We start from the raw sequence: 17,361 nt of genomic DNA, 5'->3' as shown, positions 1-17,361 counted from the left end.
TAAAATTCTCAATGTTATTGTGGTTTATTATTGTTACAATCAAACTATTATTGTATCTCTTTATATTTTGTTGTTATTGATTATTAATGTTGTTATATTTTGTTATTTTTAATTAAACTATATTATTTTAATATGGCTGGTTTTACTTCGAGTTGATCCTAGTCTGACTCATTGACCATTGAACTACTATCTCAATCAGTTTGTATTCAATTCGATTTTTTGTTCCTTGCTTTGTTTTATATTAGGAATTTGGTTCCATATTTGATTTCTTATTTCTTACTAAATTATCATTTTTTTTATATTAATAAAATAATTATGTAAAATGTATTACATGCTTATGTTTACAAGTTTTGGGATTGATTTAACCATATAACTTTATAAAAATATAAAAACAACTTGAATTTATTTTATAAAATTTTACTTTAAAAATACAAAAAAATTAAAAATATTTTTCTCCCCTGAGAAGTCTGTCAATCCATATATAGCAGGTTAGGTTGGAAGCGCTAAAAGGTGGACCAAACCCGCAATTCATGTCAGGCCAACCCACAACCCAATAATGTGATCCTTCTCCTTCGCATATATACTTAAAAAGGAACAATAGGCTTAGAGGAAAGACAATTTCTTTTTGAGTAAAACCAATCTGTTTTGCTTTAATTATGCAGGCTTTTTTCTATTTTAAAAATATACATTTTAATTCAAATCATTAGCATTGTTAAAGAATATTTTGAAAATATTTTTTTTATTAAAAATCATATTAGAATAAATCTTGTTTACTAATTTACCCCTTATACCAAATCTCTTATTTATCTTTAACATTAATTTTTTGTAACCATCTATTTAATATTTTTACTAAATTTAGACAAATTTAAATAACTTACACATTAACGGATTTATAAAAAATTTGAGAAATTTTTTTTTAAAAAATGTTTTTTATGAAACACATTTAAATTTTTTCAATTGTAACATATTAATGTAAGAATCTCAAAATTATATCATTTTATAATTTTATAATTTAATTGAAAATACATATATATTATTTTTTAAAAATTTCAACCAACGCATATATTTAAAAAATTACATCATAAGCAAATGTTAATAACTAAAGGAGTTTAAATATTTAAATTTATTGAAAAATAATAATTTATATTGATTTAACATTATAACAAAAGATCTTAACATATTTATTTAAAATATTTTTAATTTCATATACAGATGTGTCATATGTGATTAAATAATACTCCTTCGGTTCTTAATATAAGACCTAATTGTTGAGTTGATTTTGATCCTAAATATAAAACTTATTTTTTATATTTATCAATTTTTCTTAAATTACTCTTATGGATATTCCCTCAACTATGATCAGATAGAAGAAGGAAGGAGGATATTACGAAGGATGATTATGGTGTTTTAGGAAAAACATGTCATATTTTGTATAATTAACTAACTTACCTAACTTTTTTAATATAATCAAATTAGTTAAATAGATTTTATATTAATGACTGAAAGAGTAATTATTAAGTAATATTTGTGTTAAGCAGGGCTATTTTGGTTAAAATAATAGGTCAACACTATGGTTTAACAGTCAACTAAATGAAAGCTAAATCTCAAAACTAAAAAGAAGGTTTGTACAAGATATATTTCAATTTTAAGAAAGATCCACATAGATTTTCAAACTTAAAGGAAGGTTTCTATAATTTATGTTAAATAGAAGGAAAGTTGATGTATTTTACTATTCCTTTTTTTATTGAAATATTCTATATTTTGAGCCTAGTTTACTTAGAGTTAGTAATATGAGTTAAGCCTATGGGTTTGACCCATCAAAAAATAGCCAGCTGAGTTGGCAAAATGTGAGCTCATTTAGAGGTAGGTCTTTTAAACCTGCAACCCACTACGAGCTAGCTCGCTTTATATATATATATATATATATATATATAGTTTTTATTTTAGCTTTGTATTTTGTAAGACACTTTGATTCTAAATTTAATTTCTCATTTTTTATTATTTATATATTAATAAAAAACTATTAAAAATAAATTATATGCTTATGTTTGCAAGTTGAGGTTAGTTTAATTATATTATTACATAAAAATATGTAAATAAGTATAAAGGTTTGTAATTGCATTTGAAAATTTAAAAATATACATGTAAAAAGTATAAAAAGATTTTTATAAAAAATAAATAGGGTTAGCTAGGCCAAGTTGTCAACCCACTCCTGACAAGCTCTGGTTGGTTGAATGTCAACTGACCAACAGACAGTTCTTCTTTTAAGACCGACTTGTATCGGCTCTAGATAGTAGGAGGCTGGGACATTACCAATATACAACCAGCATATGAAAAAAAAAAAAAAAAATTGGTACTCGTGACTTCCAATTAATTTGGCATTAAGCTGCGTCAAAATGCACTTGATCACGTTCTTATGAAAGAAATATCAGACATGAAAAAGGCATTGTTACTGTCTTAATCCTATACAACCATTTGGTTTTCGATGACAAAAAGTGAACTATTTTGGAGGTTTAAAATTTTTTTCAATATTTAATTTGGTACTTATATATATATTCTCTTAATTAAATCTTTAATTTTGCTGTATTAATATTGTTAACCCTTTAAAAATACTAATAGAACAAAATCACAAGAGCTAATGTTACTAAAAAGATAAAATTAAACGAGTTAATTGAGAGGAAAATACACAAAGGTACCAAATTAAAAATTAAAAAAAAAAACATATAGATACATCAAATACCATTTTCCCCCCAACGTTCAATTCTATTATTTTCAACTAATTCACACATTAAAATCAGCTACTTCCTTCAATCCTAAATATATGAACAAAACGATCAATTCTATTATTTTCAACTAATTCACACGTTAAAATAAGCTACTTTCTTCAGAAACTAACTTTTTGTTCAAACAAATATAGGAATTAACCAATTCACAGTGATTAAAAAAATAATCAGAATAGTTATTTGTAAAAAATATTACTCTTCCGGCCCTTAATATAAAACCCATTTAACTAATTTAATTAGATTAAGAAAGTTAGGTAAGGTAGTTAATTATAAAAAATGTGACATGTTTTGCTGAAACACCATAATCATCTTTCTTAATATCCTATCTTCCTCTCCTACTTGATTATGGTTGAGGGAATATTTATAGTGGTAATTTAGAAAAAATTAATAAATATGAAAAATTAATCTTATATTTAAGACCAAAACCAACTCAATAATTAGGTCCTATATTAAATACCAGAGGAGTATATTGATTTTCTGAAAATACCCTTTCCACTTATTTGCATCAACACTACCTTTTAATACACACACAATTAGTAAAAATAATTTTAAAAAATTATAAATTCGAGAGACATGATACATTAATATTTTATATTTAAAACCAAAATAAACCTTACAACTAGCTCGTACATTTAGAATGGTAATACTTTTAAAACTTATCTTACGGTTTTGAAGATACTTTCATTTCAATGCAATCAAATATAACTTTTTTTGTTGCGTACAGGTATCATGGATACTCATATCTCCACCATAATAATAACATCCACACCAAAGACATTATAAAACAATACTAATTGCTTTGTAAATTTTACAAAAAGACACAAGTAGAAACAAATTTCTAGAAGACAACACATAAATAGTGACATATGAATTAATATTTATTATGTCTATTATTATCTTTTTGTTTTTTTTTCTTTTTGGGGCCAGCATTATGTCTCTTAGTATCAATCAATATATCAGATACAGAATATTTATATTTACATTTTCATTTTATTTTTCTTTCTTTTCATTTTATGTATTAGACATACTTTCGCATCTAGGTACTTCCCCTAACTTGACATTTTTACATAACTAGGAAAATTATTATATAAAGTTTCCAAATTTTGTCAAATAAAGGGAAAGAAAAAACTGAGAAAACAATGTCAGCAACATTATAGTAAATTAGTAATGGTTAATTATTTTGTAATTACAGAACCCAGTAAAGTTCTTATGTCAGATAAATTATAATGCATAGATTGTAAAGAGTGGATAGAAGGATACAGAGTAGGGAGTAACATTACTGCGTTGAATCTGACTGCATTGCCTGGATTGGAGGAGCTGTGACTACAGTCAGCTTCATGGCTTCAGAATCGCCAGATTTCTCACAAATCTCTCTGTACTCTTGACAAACGGCACACATGTGGCAGAAAAAATGGGTAACAAAATCTCCACAGGGTGCCTCCTTTGGAAAAGTGGAAACAAGAAACATTAGTATAGCATTGAAACATCACAATCGAACTTTAGTAGTCAAGCTAATTTTAAAAAGTTTCAATTATATTCCTCCGGTCCTTAATATAAAATCTAATTGTTGAGTTGATTTTGATTCTAAATATAAGATCTATTTCTCATATTTATCAATTTTTCCTAAATTACCCTTATGGATACTCCCTCAACCATAACAAGTAGAAGAAGGAAATGAGATATTAAGGAAGATGATTATGGTGTTTTAGAAAAAACCTATCATTTTTTATAATTAACTAACTTATTTAACTTTCTTAATTTAATCAAATTAGTTAAATAGGTCTTTTATTAAGGACCGGAGGAGTATAAGATTCCCCTGAACTTAGAACCATGCACACAGCCTCCTCAACTTTTAGAGCTTAATAATAAAGCCCTAAACTGTTTAGTCTATGTAAATAACGTCAAACTATCAATTTTATATTCCTTTAAACTTTGTTTTTGGTACGCATATAGCCCCTTCAACTGAGTTATATGAGGGATACAAACTGGAGGTAAAAAGCAATTGAAAGATACAGTCATTGGGGCGCTAAGGCAAACCACTAAGCAACACAGGAAGACTTAATTCCGACTCAATCTTAACTTCTTTTGTAAAATTTCCTCAAATCTCACTTATTTCTGACTTAAGTTCCTTTGTAAGAGTGTGCCTCAAATATTGAGAGTTCAAAAGACAAAGCTCTCAGTAATTAGATGCAGCCAAGCTTAAGGGTTTCTGGGAGATTGATAAAATGCTTAAGGAGTTCTGGGAGATTGATAGAATGCTTCAAGGTTGCAGGGAAAAGTTTGAAATATGAAAAACTTGAGATGGTACGAAAGCAGAACATGCAATAAGACTCTGGGCACACAAGGACATATCACCAAGGTCCAACAGTCATGGAACTTTGGTGCAAGGAGACATGGCATTCAAATTCTCAAAAGGTCTCTTACATTTGTTGTCCAAGTGGTGGATTCAATCAACATTTTCAGAAGAGTTTAGCCATAAGGCCCCAGCTAAGAACTTTATCGGATCAAAATCAAATTCACAATCAGGGAACAGCATGCAGCATTTACTGACCAATATTTTTCACTATTCAAATCTTAGCAGTTAGTCTCATAAAAAGAACCAAATATTACTAAAATCAAATGCTTTTAGATTAGAAACCTAAATGAAGAAGTATGGACTCCTAAAAGAATGTCAAATAGAGCAAAATATCAAGTAATGAGATTATATATGGAGAACATATACCGGCAAATTATACTTTGACCTTAAAGTCCTGCGGTAGCCACAAGCATATGAGGCAACAAGGCATCCAGGTAATCCCAAAACCAAGCCATCGGTTAATAAGCAGCAGGTGGTATTAACAAAAGCCCACAATATAAAATGGGTTAGACATGACCCCATGAAAGTTCCAGACCCCAGAAATTCTGCATTCTTTCCAAAGAGAATACAGGGACAAAAGAGACCTACACAACCTGCAATGATAACAGAAGTTGGCAGTCAACATTTGCAGTTGATAAACTAGATCTTCCATAGAACAAAAAGTTCTCTTTTTCCAAGGTTTGAAGCAGGAGAGGAGGGGAATAGAATCCCCAGTCAGCAGTACTCCATGAATTGAAGACCAGGCAAATGCTGCTGTTCTATGGGGAATAACAGCAAAATATGAGCTTTATATAACCATGGGAAAGGTATAATATATTAACATATATTCCCTCATTTACACAGTAATTTTTTTAAATATTAAAGAGATTTTATCAATATAGACAAAGATACGAGAGGAGGATTATGTTTTCTCCAAGAAGCAATAGCAAATAAAAATAAAGCAGATAATACAAGGGAAGAGAAGATAAGACATGCAGCATGCTAGTTAGGCCATCTACATATCCAAGAGACACTTCCTTAAAAATCCTTGAGCTGAACCCAAGGTTGCCGTTAACAAAATCCTTCTCTGACATCTAGAGACAACTAAACACGACTAAAATGCGGGCATTCCACTATAGTCATCCATTCCACATCATTATAAGTCATGAACATTGGGACTTGTCAGACTCCATACAATGCACATGGCCCACACCTAATTACTGCATAAACCACATATTGCCGCCAAGTTCCACCATTGTTTTTTAGGGCCGAAACACTTGAAACATACAAGATTAAATTGATCTAATCCTGCAGACATGCCCAATTCTCCGAAGATCTCAAACAATTTATTCCACAAGAAGATAAACACATTACAACATCAATGTACAAATTATCAGAATTTGATAAGTCCAATCTACACTTCTATAACAACATCAAAGCCTTATTCTACTAAGTGGGATCAGTTACATGGATGATACCATTGAGCTCTATCCAAGACCAATTTGTATTTATATTTTCAAATATATTATTAGTTTTTTTTTTTTCTTTCCTTGAATTGGATATATTATTAGTTGAAAGATCCAATTTGTATTTATATTTTCAAATATATTTCTAAGGCCTTATCATCTATTTTGAGTTAACATCACTCAACTTAAACCTATTTTGAAATTAAATTGCTATTGAAGTTGAGTTAAATAAATAGATAGCTTCAAGTTATTGTATAAACCTCCTCCCCAAACCAAAATGAGAAAAATCAGGTCTTGAGTTTTTTGGAGGTTGGAACATGCAAGGAGATTAAGTCCCCAAGAATGAGTTTTAAACGAAGGCAAACGAGAAAGAAGGGAAGAGAAAAAATTGAGATAGGATCATTAGGAGCCCAATCAACGAGTTTCCAGAGCTTGAAGTCAAAGACTGCATCATATATCTTTGCAGCAGGTCAAGAGCTACATTGCCGAAATTCCAAGCCATGGACATCTAAGTCTGGAGTCACAGTGATGGTGCATCAGAGCAACCGTACTAACTCCCGCAAGTTTGGAGCCATGGTGCTGAACATTTCTTTCCTAGCTTGGTCAACCATTCTTGATTTTCATGTCTAAGTGAGCAACATAAATCTCATGCAACAGTAGGATGTTTTATTTTTCCTGTAACTCATGAAGTCCATGTTAAGAGTTCATTGCTTTTGTGATTATCTTTGATTGAAGTCATATCCAATAGGAAACTTTAATTTCAATTAGTTCCTGGTGAAATTAAGGCAAGATGCACCCAAATCATAAAATTTAAACAGTAGATTTAGCGGTTTTACATTAGAATAATTAAAGATGTAATAGAGACCATTGAGTCAATCAACCACTAGGTGCTTGACAAAATGCAACCTAGGTTGATTAAATGCATCTACTGAGACGCTTTAACTTAATAAGCCTTAAGAATCTCTTATTATTGACACATTTTAGGGTTTCTTCAACTTAAGTTGACGAGAGAGATTACAGCTAGAGCAGTATAACAAATTGATTGAGTGTTACCACCATAAGAATCAAGCTACACATTGTCAGTGGAGAATTCACCTTAACTTGGCAACTAATAGAGCTCACATTAAGCTCAAGAGAAGATACCACATCCTACTAGGTCCCTTTACTACTTTAAAACAATCGGTGCACTCATGAATAATGTTGGAAACAAAAAGCTTAACACTGAAAAAGTTACTTAGCTAATTAAGGAGCTCAATAGTGACAACCATTTAGCTTGCTTGCTTATCGTCTTGTCTCTGGTGAAAATCATATTATAAATTATGACAATAAATTTGCTCAAGATGCAATAGTTAAATGTGATAAAATCAGACAATGACATTTCCTCCTTCATCCACCAGCCAGAGCACCAGCATTGGTAGAAGCTAAAGCAACAATAAAACCCAAGGACTCAAAGAATGGCTAAAATATGATGCACAAAAGCAACCATGCCTCTAGGCATATTCAGAAACACGTATAAAATGCACAACAGAAGGAAGATAACCACGTAGAATTGCTTCATATTGATCATCACAAAGTAAATAATCATCTTATCGTCAAGAATAGAAGTGCATACATATCAAGAGTTGTAAATAAATGGCTAGAATATAAAATTCAAATCAAGAAAAATCATAGCAATTATAAAAAAAGGTTTCATAAATAAAGTATCTCAATTCACCTAATGAGCGAAGGGGGGGGGAAGGCAAACGCCAAAGCTTTAAATTCTTTTTTTTTTTTTTTTTTCCAGAAATTGGATAAAGAATACCACATAAAAGAAGAAATCTAACAACAAAAGTTTGAATTCTACGTCTCCTTTATCAATAAATTTAATGGTAGAGATGAAAGGGGAAAGAGTAATATATTAATCTAATCTTCCAGATGTCCAAATGCAAAAGAAAGTTTATTCATCTCTCTCTCTCTCTCTCCAGTTTTGTCCTTCCGCTCATTAGATAGATTTTACCACACAGATATCAACCTTCTAGCTTCCCTATTCACTCTTCATCTCAGAATGAACTTTTCTTCAACTCCCAATGCTAAGATGGCCTCTCTAGTTTGTTATTAAAAAATCCTTGAGATAAATCATCTCCTTTTTGGTTCTCTTTAAAATTTCCGGTTGGAAAACTCTCAGTTTTCGTTCTTCTAAAGGGCTTCTGGCCATTTACCTTCTTTATTATCAATAGTGAAGAGCCAAAATAAAATAATCGGAGAAAAATGGATACACTCAATGTAAATAGAACACTTCTTTGGCATAGTTAGTTTTAATACTTGGATTAGATTAGATTAGTTAATTTTGAGTAGGCAAAAAAGTCATCTAATATTTCAAAAATTCAGCCTTAAAATTTCTTCATCAAAATTCAAAAACATTATATTACATATTAGATATGGATCTTTCAAAGTTACAAGATATTGTTCTTTTAGACATTTAGATATTTGTTATTTTTATCTTTTAATGAAGATACGTTATATTTAATAGGAAACATACAAAATTTAAATACCACTTCATTTTTAATCAGTTAGTTCAGTGAGTATTGGATTCCTGACAGAGACATTCAGAAATAGAACCAATTTAATTGGTTATCGCTAAACCTACTCTAATTAATCCCAATCTTAAAGTCAGTTGTGGTCATATTGAATAAATTCACTTTAATTGGAATTGGATCACTTGAATGTTCTCAACCCTGATTATGAGCATAAAAAATGATTAATTTTCACACAAATTAAATAGAAAGTTATTAATAAAATCCAACAACCTTACCAAAAGGATAAAGGTAAGTGCTGGTACGGGAATAGCAAGAAGAGAGAGAGAGAGAGAGAAGAGACTGGTTCTTTATTCACCGCCAACAGTATTACACGTGGGGTTATTTATAATCCTCCACACTTTGTTAGGAAGCTAACTACTATACTTGAATCAGTTACACTTGTTATTTCCTTTTGCCACGTAACAATACCCCCCCCCCCAAAAAAAGAATTATCATTATCCACAAGGATTGTATTGGTTGGAGACGTGACTGTAGAAAAATCAGGAAAATGCTGCTGTTATAAAGGTAAGGTCTTCCCAGGTAGCACCTTCAGGAGTAGCATGCTTCCACTGAATGAGAACCTGGGTAACAAGTAAATTGGATCGCTTCACAATTCTTCGTCCCAAAATAGCTTGAGGTTCTAAGATAAACTGCCCTTCATCGTCTTGCAAAGGCAAGCTAGTAGTCACGAGCGTCTTTGCCAACATATTTTTTTTAGAGAGATACATGCAATACCGGATGCATGCGAGTGGAAGCCAGCAATTGAAGTTCATAAGCCACTTGACCCACTCCTTTGAGCACCTTAAAGGGTCCAAAGTAACGTGCAACTAGTTTGTGTAGAGCCGAGTTGGTCAATAAGTTCCTCCTAAAGGGATGAAGCTTGAGGTACACTAGATCACCAACATTAAAAACCCTCTCATATCTGTGTTTATTTGCTTGCTGCAGCATTCTATGTTGGGCTTTATGAAGGTGACTCTTAAGTAGCTGAATAGTGAGCTCTCTCGAAAGACAACTTCGGTCCACAAGCTCATTATTAGAATCTCCAGCAATGTAAGGCAAATGAGTGGGAGGAGGGATACCGTATACTGCTTCAAAAGGTGTCATACCTATTGCAGAATGGTAGTTGGTACTGTACCATAATTCTGCTAAAGAAAGCCATTTTCCCCATTACTTAGGGAAGTCTCCTGTCATACAACGAAGATAGCACTCCAAGCATCGATTAAGCACCTCGGTTTGGCAATCTGACTGAGGGTGATAGGCAGAAGAATACTTTAGATTAACGCCATATAAGCGAAAAAGTTCCTTCCAAAACTTCCCACAGAAAATGGGATCACGATCAGTTACTACAGATTTAGGGAAGCCATGTAATTTCACCACATTATCCATAAAGAGAAGAGCTACATCAGAGCAGTATAAGGATGTTTCAATGCCATAAAGTGAGCAGCCTTGCTAAATCTGTCGACAACAACTAAGATAGTTGAGTTAGAATAGGACTTAGGTAACCCACTCATAAAATCCATGGATAAATCAGTCCCAATATGTTTTGGGATAGGTAAAGGCTGCAACAATCCAGGGGAAGCAATAGTTTCAGATTTAAACCTCTGACATATTGTACAGGCTCTAATAAATTCCCTGACATCAAGTTCCATACCCTTCCAATAAAAAACAGAAGAGAGCCTTTTGTAAGTAGGTGTCACTCCAAAATGGCCACTAACAAGACTAAATGAAAGAATTGCAGAAGTTCATCCCTTAATCTTCTATTGGCACCTACTACCAATCGGCCACAGTGCTTGAGCAAATCATGTTGCCAGGTAAATTTAGAATGAGATAAAGGATCTTTTTTGAGATCCTCAATGAGTTGCTATAGTTGATCATCTATAAGCCATGATTGTTGGACTTTTTCATGCAAGTCAATAGCAACGTGTAATGGCTGACAAAGAACCTTCAAACTTCCCAAATAATGCATCAGCTGCTAGGTTATCTTTGCCCTTAGTATAGATAATCTCATAGGTAAGACCCCAAAGTTTGTTAAGCCATTTCAGTTGATCTGGGGAAATCGATTTCTGCTCCAACTTTCAATGGCAAATGGTCAATCTTAATAGTGAAAGGCTGACCCACTAAATATGAACACCATTGTTTAACTGCAAAGATGATCGCCATAAGTTCCTCGTTCATATGCTAACAGAACTTGCTTCCTCTTACTTAATGGTTTGCTAGCAAAGGCAATCAGGTGGTTCTTCTGTGATAGCACTGCCCCCATTCCTGTATTAGAGGCATCAACCTTAACAATGAATCTCTCTTGGAAATTAGGAAGTGCCAAAACTGGGGCAGAAACAAGAGCATTTTTCAAAGTAAGAAAAGCTTCATTAGCTTCAGCAGACCATAGAAAAGGTTCACCTTTTTTGAGTAAGGCAGTCAAAGGTTGATATATGTTACCATAATTCTTCACAAAACGTCTATAGTAACCAATAAGACCCAAAAATCCTCTAACAGCTCGCACATTTGTAGGGGTAGGCCAGGATGATACTGCTGTAATCTTTTTAGGATCAACTGAAACTCCCTTGACTGAGATTAAATGGCCCAAATATTCCACCTGGGCAGCAGCAAAGGTGCATTTACTGGCCTTAACAAATAATTTATTATCGCTAAGAAGCTGCAGAGTCTAAGAAAGATGGTCTAGACAAGAGTCCCAAGAACTGCTATAGACCAAGATGTCATCAAAAAATACAAGTATAAATTTTCGTAGGAAGGGCTTAAAAACACTATTCGTTAAAGCTTGAAACATGGCTGGGGCGTTAGTAAGTCCAAAGGGCATGACTAAAAACTCGTATAACCCTTCATCAGTGCGAAAAGTTGTCTTATGAACATCAGCATCATACATACGCACTTGATGATAGCAAGCCCTCAAATCAAGTTTGGAAAAATAAGTAGCACCCTGTAGTTCATACAACAGTTCCTCTATTAATGGAATAGGAAATTTATTCTTAATAGTATGGTCATTTAACTGGCGATAATCTACACAAAACCGCCAGGAGCCATCTTTCTTTTGGACCAACACAAAAGGAGCAGCAAAAAGGCTATGACTTTGCCAGATAATCCAATTAAAGAGCATTTGTTGTACTTGACGCTCAATTTCACCCTTCTGAACAGGGCCGTAGCGGTATGGTTTACAGCTAATAGGGGCTTCAGGGTGGAGGTGTATTTGATGATCACAAGGGCGAGAAGGAGAAAGTGACTGCGGCTCCTCAAAAACATTGCTAAACTTAACCAAAATATTCTACAACTAGTCGTTCTGTTCCTCTGTCAACTTAGAATTTTCTGAAACACTCATTAGCTTGCCATCAGCTTCAAAAGAATTACACACCAGGAAAATGTGCTTAGCTAATGACATCCGCTTCTTGTAACAAGACCTCAGACAAGGCTGAGTTTAAAGGAGTAATTGCTGTTCCTGTTATCTCAAAGAATTTATCATCGAAGGAGAAAGCCATATAGCCCTTGTACAAGTCTAAAATAATCCAGCCTAATTTCTAAAGCCATTGAACGCCAAGAATAACATCAAATCCTACCAAATCCATTACTAAAAATTCATCAGAGAAGTCATGATCAACCATGGACCATGTTAACGATTGACAAAAAATGCTTGATAGTTAAGCGTCGCCCCCCCTGCCACAACAACTCTCATGCCAGGGCGCTCTTGAATAGGAAGGTGTAACCTCCTTGCCAAAGTAGCATCTACTACATTATGAGTACTACCTGTGTCAATGAGGATGATGACATTTTGTTTCTTAATGAACCCATGAATCTTCAAGGTAGAGCACTCTTCGTGACCTTCCACAGCGTTAATGGTCCCATCAACCTTATCTAACCCCATAAGGGTGTCTAAGTTGTCTGAAGCATCCAAAAAATCATCCTCAGTATCCTCCGATACTATGACCATCATAACCTGGGATTCCTTACACTTATGCCCCGTATAATACTTGTCATTGCACCAATAACACAAGCCCTTTTTTCTTCGATCTTCCATTTCCTTCTTACTTAAAGGCATGGCTGCTTTCTTGGGGATAGAAGTACCAGAATAAGTAGAAGAAGCAAACGAAGTTTTTAGGGATGAAGTGGAATTAAAATTCTTGGCAGAGGACGTACCAGTGACCAACGAAGACGAAGAAGTGACAAACGAAGATCATCGATTAGCAAAACTAGATGAAGGCGCATGGAGATACAAAGCTTCCAAAGTACGAGCTTGAATTCACGCCGTTTGCATCATGCTTGCTAGTGTGGTCGGCTTGAAGGCATCAACCAAAGATTAAATATCTGACCACAATCCTCCCAAGAAACAATCCATGGCCACTGACTCAGGAATGTCTACCTCAGCAAGCAAATCATTGAATTCTTCAATGTAATCATCAGCAGATCCAGTCACACAAAGTTTCTTGATTTTGACCACGGCATTAATGCTACACACATTCGAGAATTGTGCTTCCATCTCTTGAAAATACTCATTCCAGGATAATTTTGCCTCCGACTTCTTCTTGATGAAGTTCAAGTGCCATTTCAGAGCCTTCTTCTCCAAATGGATGCTAAGCAATCGGATTCTATGCTCCATCAGTGTATCGTCAACGGCAAAGAATTGTTGGCAGCAATATGCCCAACCCTAAAATCCGTATAATCAAAACGAGGTAATTCCATCCGGCTATTTCTTGTTGGAGGAACATATGTCAATGCCGATGGTGATCCAAAGGTGCCGAAAACAAGAGGGTTTGGGAACGATTGGGAGTAACCGAAGAACTGCCAGCCTAGTCGTGACCGGTCAAAGCCATCCCTGTGAGCTTAGTCGCCAAATCCCCAATGCAAGCTTCAATTCGAGCAATGGAGCCCTTGAGAGCCATGATGTTAGCTGCATTTTGATTTAATCGAAGGTGCTCAAGTCGCTGCTCAATAGTTGAGAATTGGTCCATTGATCGCGTCTCCGGCATGGCGCCGAATTGATGGCCTGATACCAAATTGGTACAGGATAGCGAGAAGAGAGAGAGAGAGAGACTAGTTCTTTATTCGCTGCCAACAGTATTACACGTGGGGTTATTTATAATCCTACACACTTTGTTAGAAAGCTAACTACTATACTTGAATCAGTTACACTTGTTATTTCCTTTTGCCACGTAACAAGTGCATATTGTGCCTATTTAAAACATTTTTGTATGCATCTAAAAAACAACATAGGGAAATGGACCAATGATTGCTAGTAAGATGATTGTTGGAAGACGCGTTGGGCCATCTACTTAAGCCCAATAGGTTTAAGTAAACCTAGCTTAGACCTAATTAGAATAAGTCAGATTTAGTAATTATTCTCTTGTTATTATTCACATTATCTTTTCCTGATTTCTTGGTATTACAGATTGTCCTCAATTCCTTATATATGTACACTAGTCGCACCAGTGAGTAACAGAGTAATTCTCTCCTATTGATTCTGAGTCAACAATAATGATTTAAATACCGTTCTGTTTAAATGAGCATTTGCTTCATTTGGAACCAGATGCCTTGTGAAATCAACAACAGTGTCCCTTTCGTCAATGGCTCTGATTTTTTTTTTTAATGGTTAAATTTAGATGAATTCAATAAATATTAATGATAATTTCTGGAAAACCCATCCATATAAACAAATTATTAAGATGGGCTATTTCAATGAATGAGCTGGATGGGTAATGGATAGGTTTTACCATCCCACAACATAATGAGCAACTGAAATTTTCTGAAGATAAAAGCCTTATTATAAGTAAGATCTAATTTCATCAAGTGAATCACAGTCTCCTCCTAATGAACCGGTTAAAATTAGAAAACAAAAGACCTAATGCACATTAAGAAACAAAGAACAAACGCATGACCAAAATTTCTTAAGCATACTTCAGTTGCACCTTTTTAATAATCGCTTCTACTAAATGAGGATCACAGGGTAAGGAAGTAGCATACAGCTCTGCATATCATCACAGCAAGCACAGATCCCAGAAGACCACTGAGTCTGCATCTGATTTGATCCATTTTTACTAGGATTTTCTTCATTGAGCTGATGCTGAGAAGCTAGTGCATCCACTGAATCTGACTGTCCCAAAGGAATGTAAGCTGGTGGCACATAACCACGTTGGTTTGTCATATTGCTTCTGCAATTTTAAAAAAAAAAAAAAAACTCACTCAAATTACTTCCTCCGCATGGCACTCCAGTCTCCATTATCACCGAAAAAACAAATAGTGGAAAGAATAATTTCTAGATTGAATACCATAGAAATAATAAGAAAAACAAATAATAGAATTGGATTACAATCCACTGTAACATAAATGCTTGTTTCCTTTTTAATCATTCCCTTCAATTTGAGTTCAGAACTAGAACCATTCAGGATTCAACCTATATATAAAATTTCAAATTTGGAACATTTTTTGTGTGTGTGTGTGTGTGATTGTATTTGTTCAATTCGGGATGGATAATACCCATTCAATGAACAGCGTAAAAACATTTAATAAACCTAAGTTGGACAAATCCAAAATGATAAGCTCCTGCAATCAATAAAGCCATCTAGCTCCATTTCATCTTTGTGCCCTGGTCCATATTCGCATAAAACATGATTTTACCATAAAATAAGTTGAACTTCATCAAGTAAGTCATCGGGTTCCAGTTGTCAATCCATCTGACCCATGGACTGATTAGAACAATAGAACCCCCATATGAAACTTCAGCACTTGTATCTATGAAAAATCAAACATAACCCTCCCACAACTTGACAGCACAAACATCATTGCCATATCGAGGCAAACAATACATGTTGAAATTTCACCATAAACTCAAATCTTGTGAAGGTGGCAAAAAGTTCAAAGAACCAGAAGTCACAAAACAGTGCTCATAATAAGAAGCTAATCGAAACCCAAAACGTTGAGACAGAGATTCTGTTCACAAAATTATGAAAGAAAGAAAGAAAGAAATTTCACGGATATGAGCTTCATTCAAACAAGAGCATGAAATAAAGCTTACAATGTGTCAAACTTAAATACGAAACCTACACATAACCAATCTCATCTATAATAACAATTCCGAGCTAGATTTAGTCTAACATAATGATAATCCCTAGCCAGAGAACGCATGAACCAAAAATTAAGCCAAAAAAATCATCTTTTTGCACGGCTGAACCGAAAGTGCGGTGATATTTACCTTCGAAAACTTCAAGGGCAGCGATTGAGACGACTTAAGCTTTTATCACAGAGGAAAGAGACCCTCGGATGATTTTTGAAACTTCAAACAAATGAGAAGCGATAAACAAGATCAAAAGCATGAAGCTTCTGCTGCCACTGGATAAGATGCAGGTTCAAGAAGAAAAGCAAAGAGAAACTTGAAGGATCAGAATATGAATGAGAGCTAAAAATCGAAGAACCCGGTAAGAAAACTGCCTCGATTATACGAAAGTGCAAAATACCGGGTGGGTTCTCTGTGGTCTAGAAGAGGTTAGGAAGAAAAGAGAACAGAGGGGTATGGCAATGGATCCCGTTATACTCTCACCTGGAGGAGAACGAAGCCTGTTCATCGAACTTGCTATATTTATTTGCTAATTACAAAAAAATAAGGGAAAATGACAGATAAAGCCACTCCAATATATACAATTCCAGTTTGGGTCCTGGAATCGTAGAAATGACAGATTGGGTCATTGACCCAATCTGTCATTTACATAATGAGGGCAAATGGACAAATTTGCCCTTATTTCAATTTTAAACAAGGACAAATTTGCGACGGCTGAGTGAAGATAGAAACAGAGCAAGAGGCGGGAAGCAACGAGACCGTGGAGGAAGCGATTTTTGTCTGTGAAGAAGGCAGATTTCGGGAAGGGAGAAAAGGGCTGCCAGTCGCATGTGGTAGAAGAAGCAAATCCGGTGGTAGAAGAAGAAGGGAAATTAGGGCATTGGCGCTCATTTCTTTCCTTCATTCAGTGGTTGTGAAAGAATTTATTCAGGTTCTCTCCATTCATTTCTTTCTCGGCTTAAATAACATTGTTTCATTTCATTTGTAATTAATCTGTTTTTCTGCGTATACTGTTATCGCGAGCGTTTGTTGATTCGGTTGGAAAAAATTTTGTTCCTGAAAAAATCTGAGAAAATGACACTAAGTTCTTTTAGCGGCAAGGTGGCGAGGTTGTTACAGAGGAAGTAATTTGAATATAGAGATTGCAGAACTGATGTTGTGGGGATTC

General features: G+C 34.2%; 1 protein-coding gene across 1 annotated transcript; it reads right to left on the bottom strand.

The window, feature by feature from the left end:
• Positions 1–3,912: 3,912 nt before the first annotated feature.
• Positions 3,913–16,664, bottom strand: LOC114757242 (protein PLANT CADMIUM RESISTANCE 10). Its single transcript, XM_028946237.1, has 5 exons — positions 16,594–16,664; positions 16,332–16,468; positions 15,104–15,291; positions 5,506–5,732; positions 3,913–4,224 (listed from the first exon to the last, which is right to left on the bottom strand). Exons 3-5 carry the CDS (start codon positions 15,282–15,284, stop codon positions 4,060–4,062), a joined length of 573 nt encoding a protein of 190 aa, XP_028802070.1. The 5' UTR covers positions 15,285–15,291; positions 16,332–16,468; positions 16,594–16,664; the 3' UTR covers positions 3,913–4,059.
• Between the last annotated feature and the right edge of the window lie 697 nt (positions 16,665–17,361).

Source organism: Neltuma alba, unplaced genomic scaffold, assembly GCF_004799145.2.
Source record: "Neltuma alba isolate B1F8T4 unplaced genomic scaffold, ASM479914v2 tig00010583_pilon, whole genome shotgun sequence".
NCBI lineage: Eukaryota > Viridiplantae > Streptophyta > Magnoliopsida > Fabales > Fabaceae > Neltuma > Neltuma alba.
This window is presented reverse-complemented; position numbering and strand designations above follow the sequence as displayed.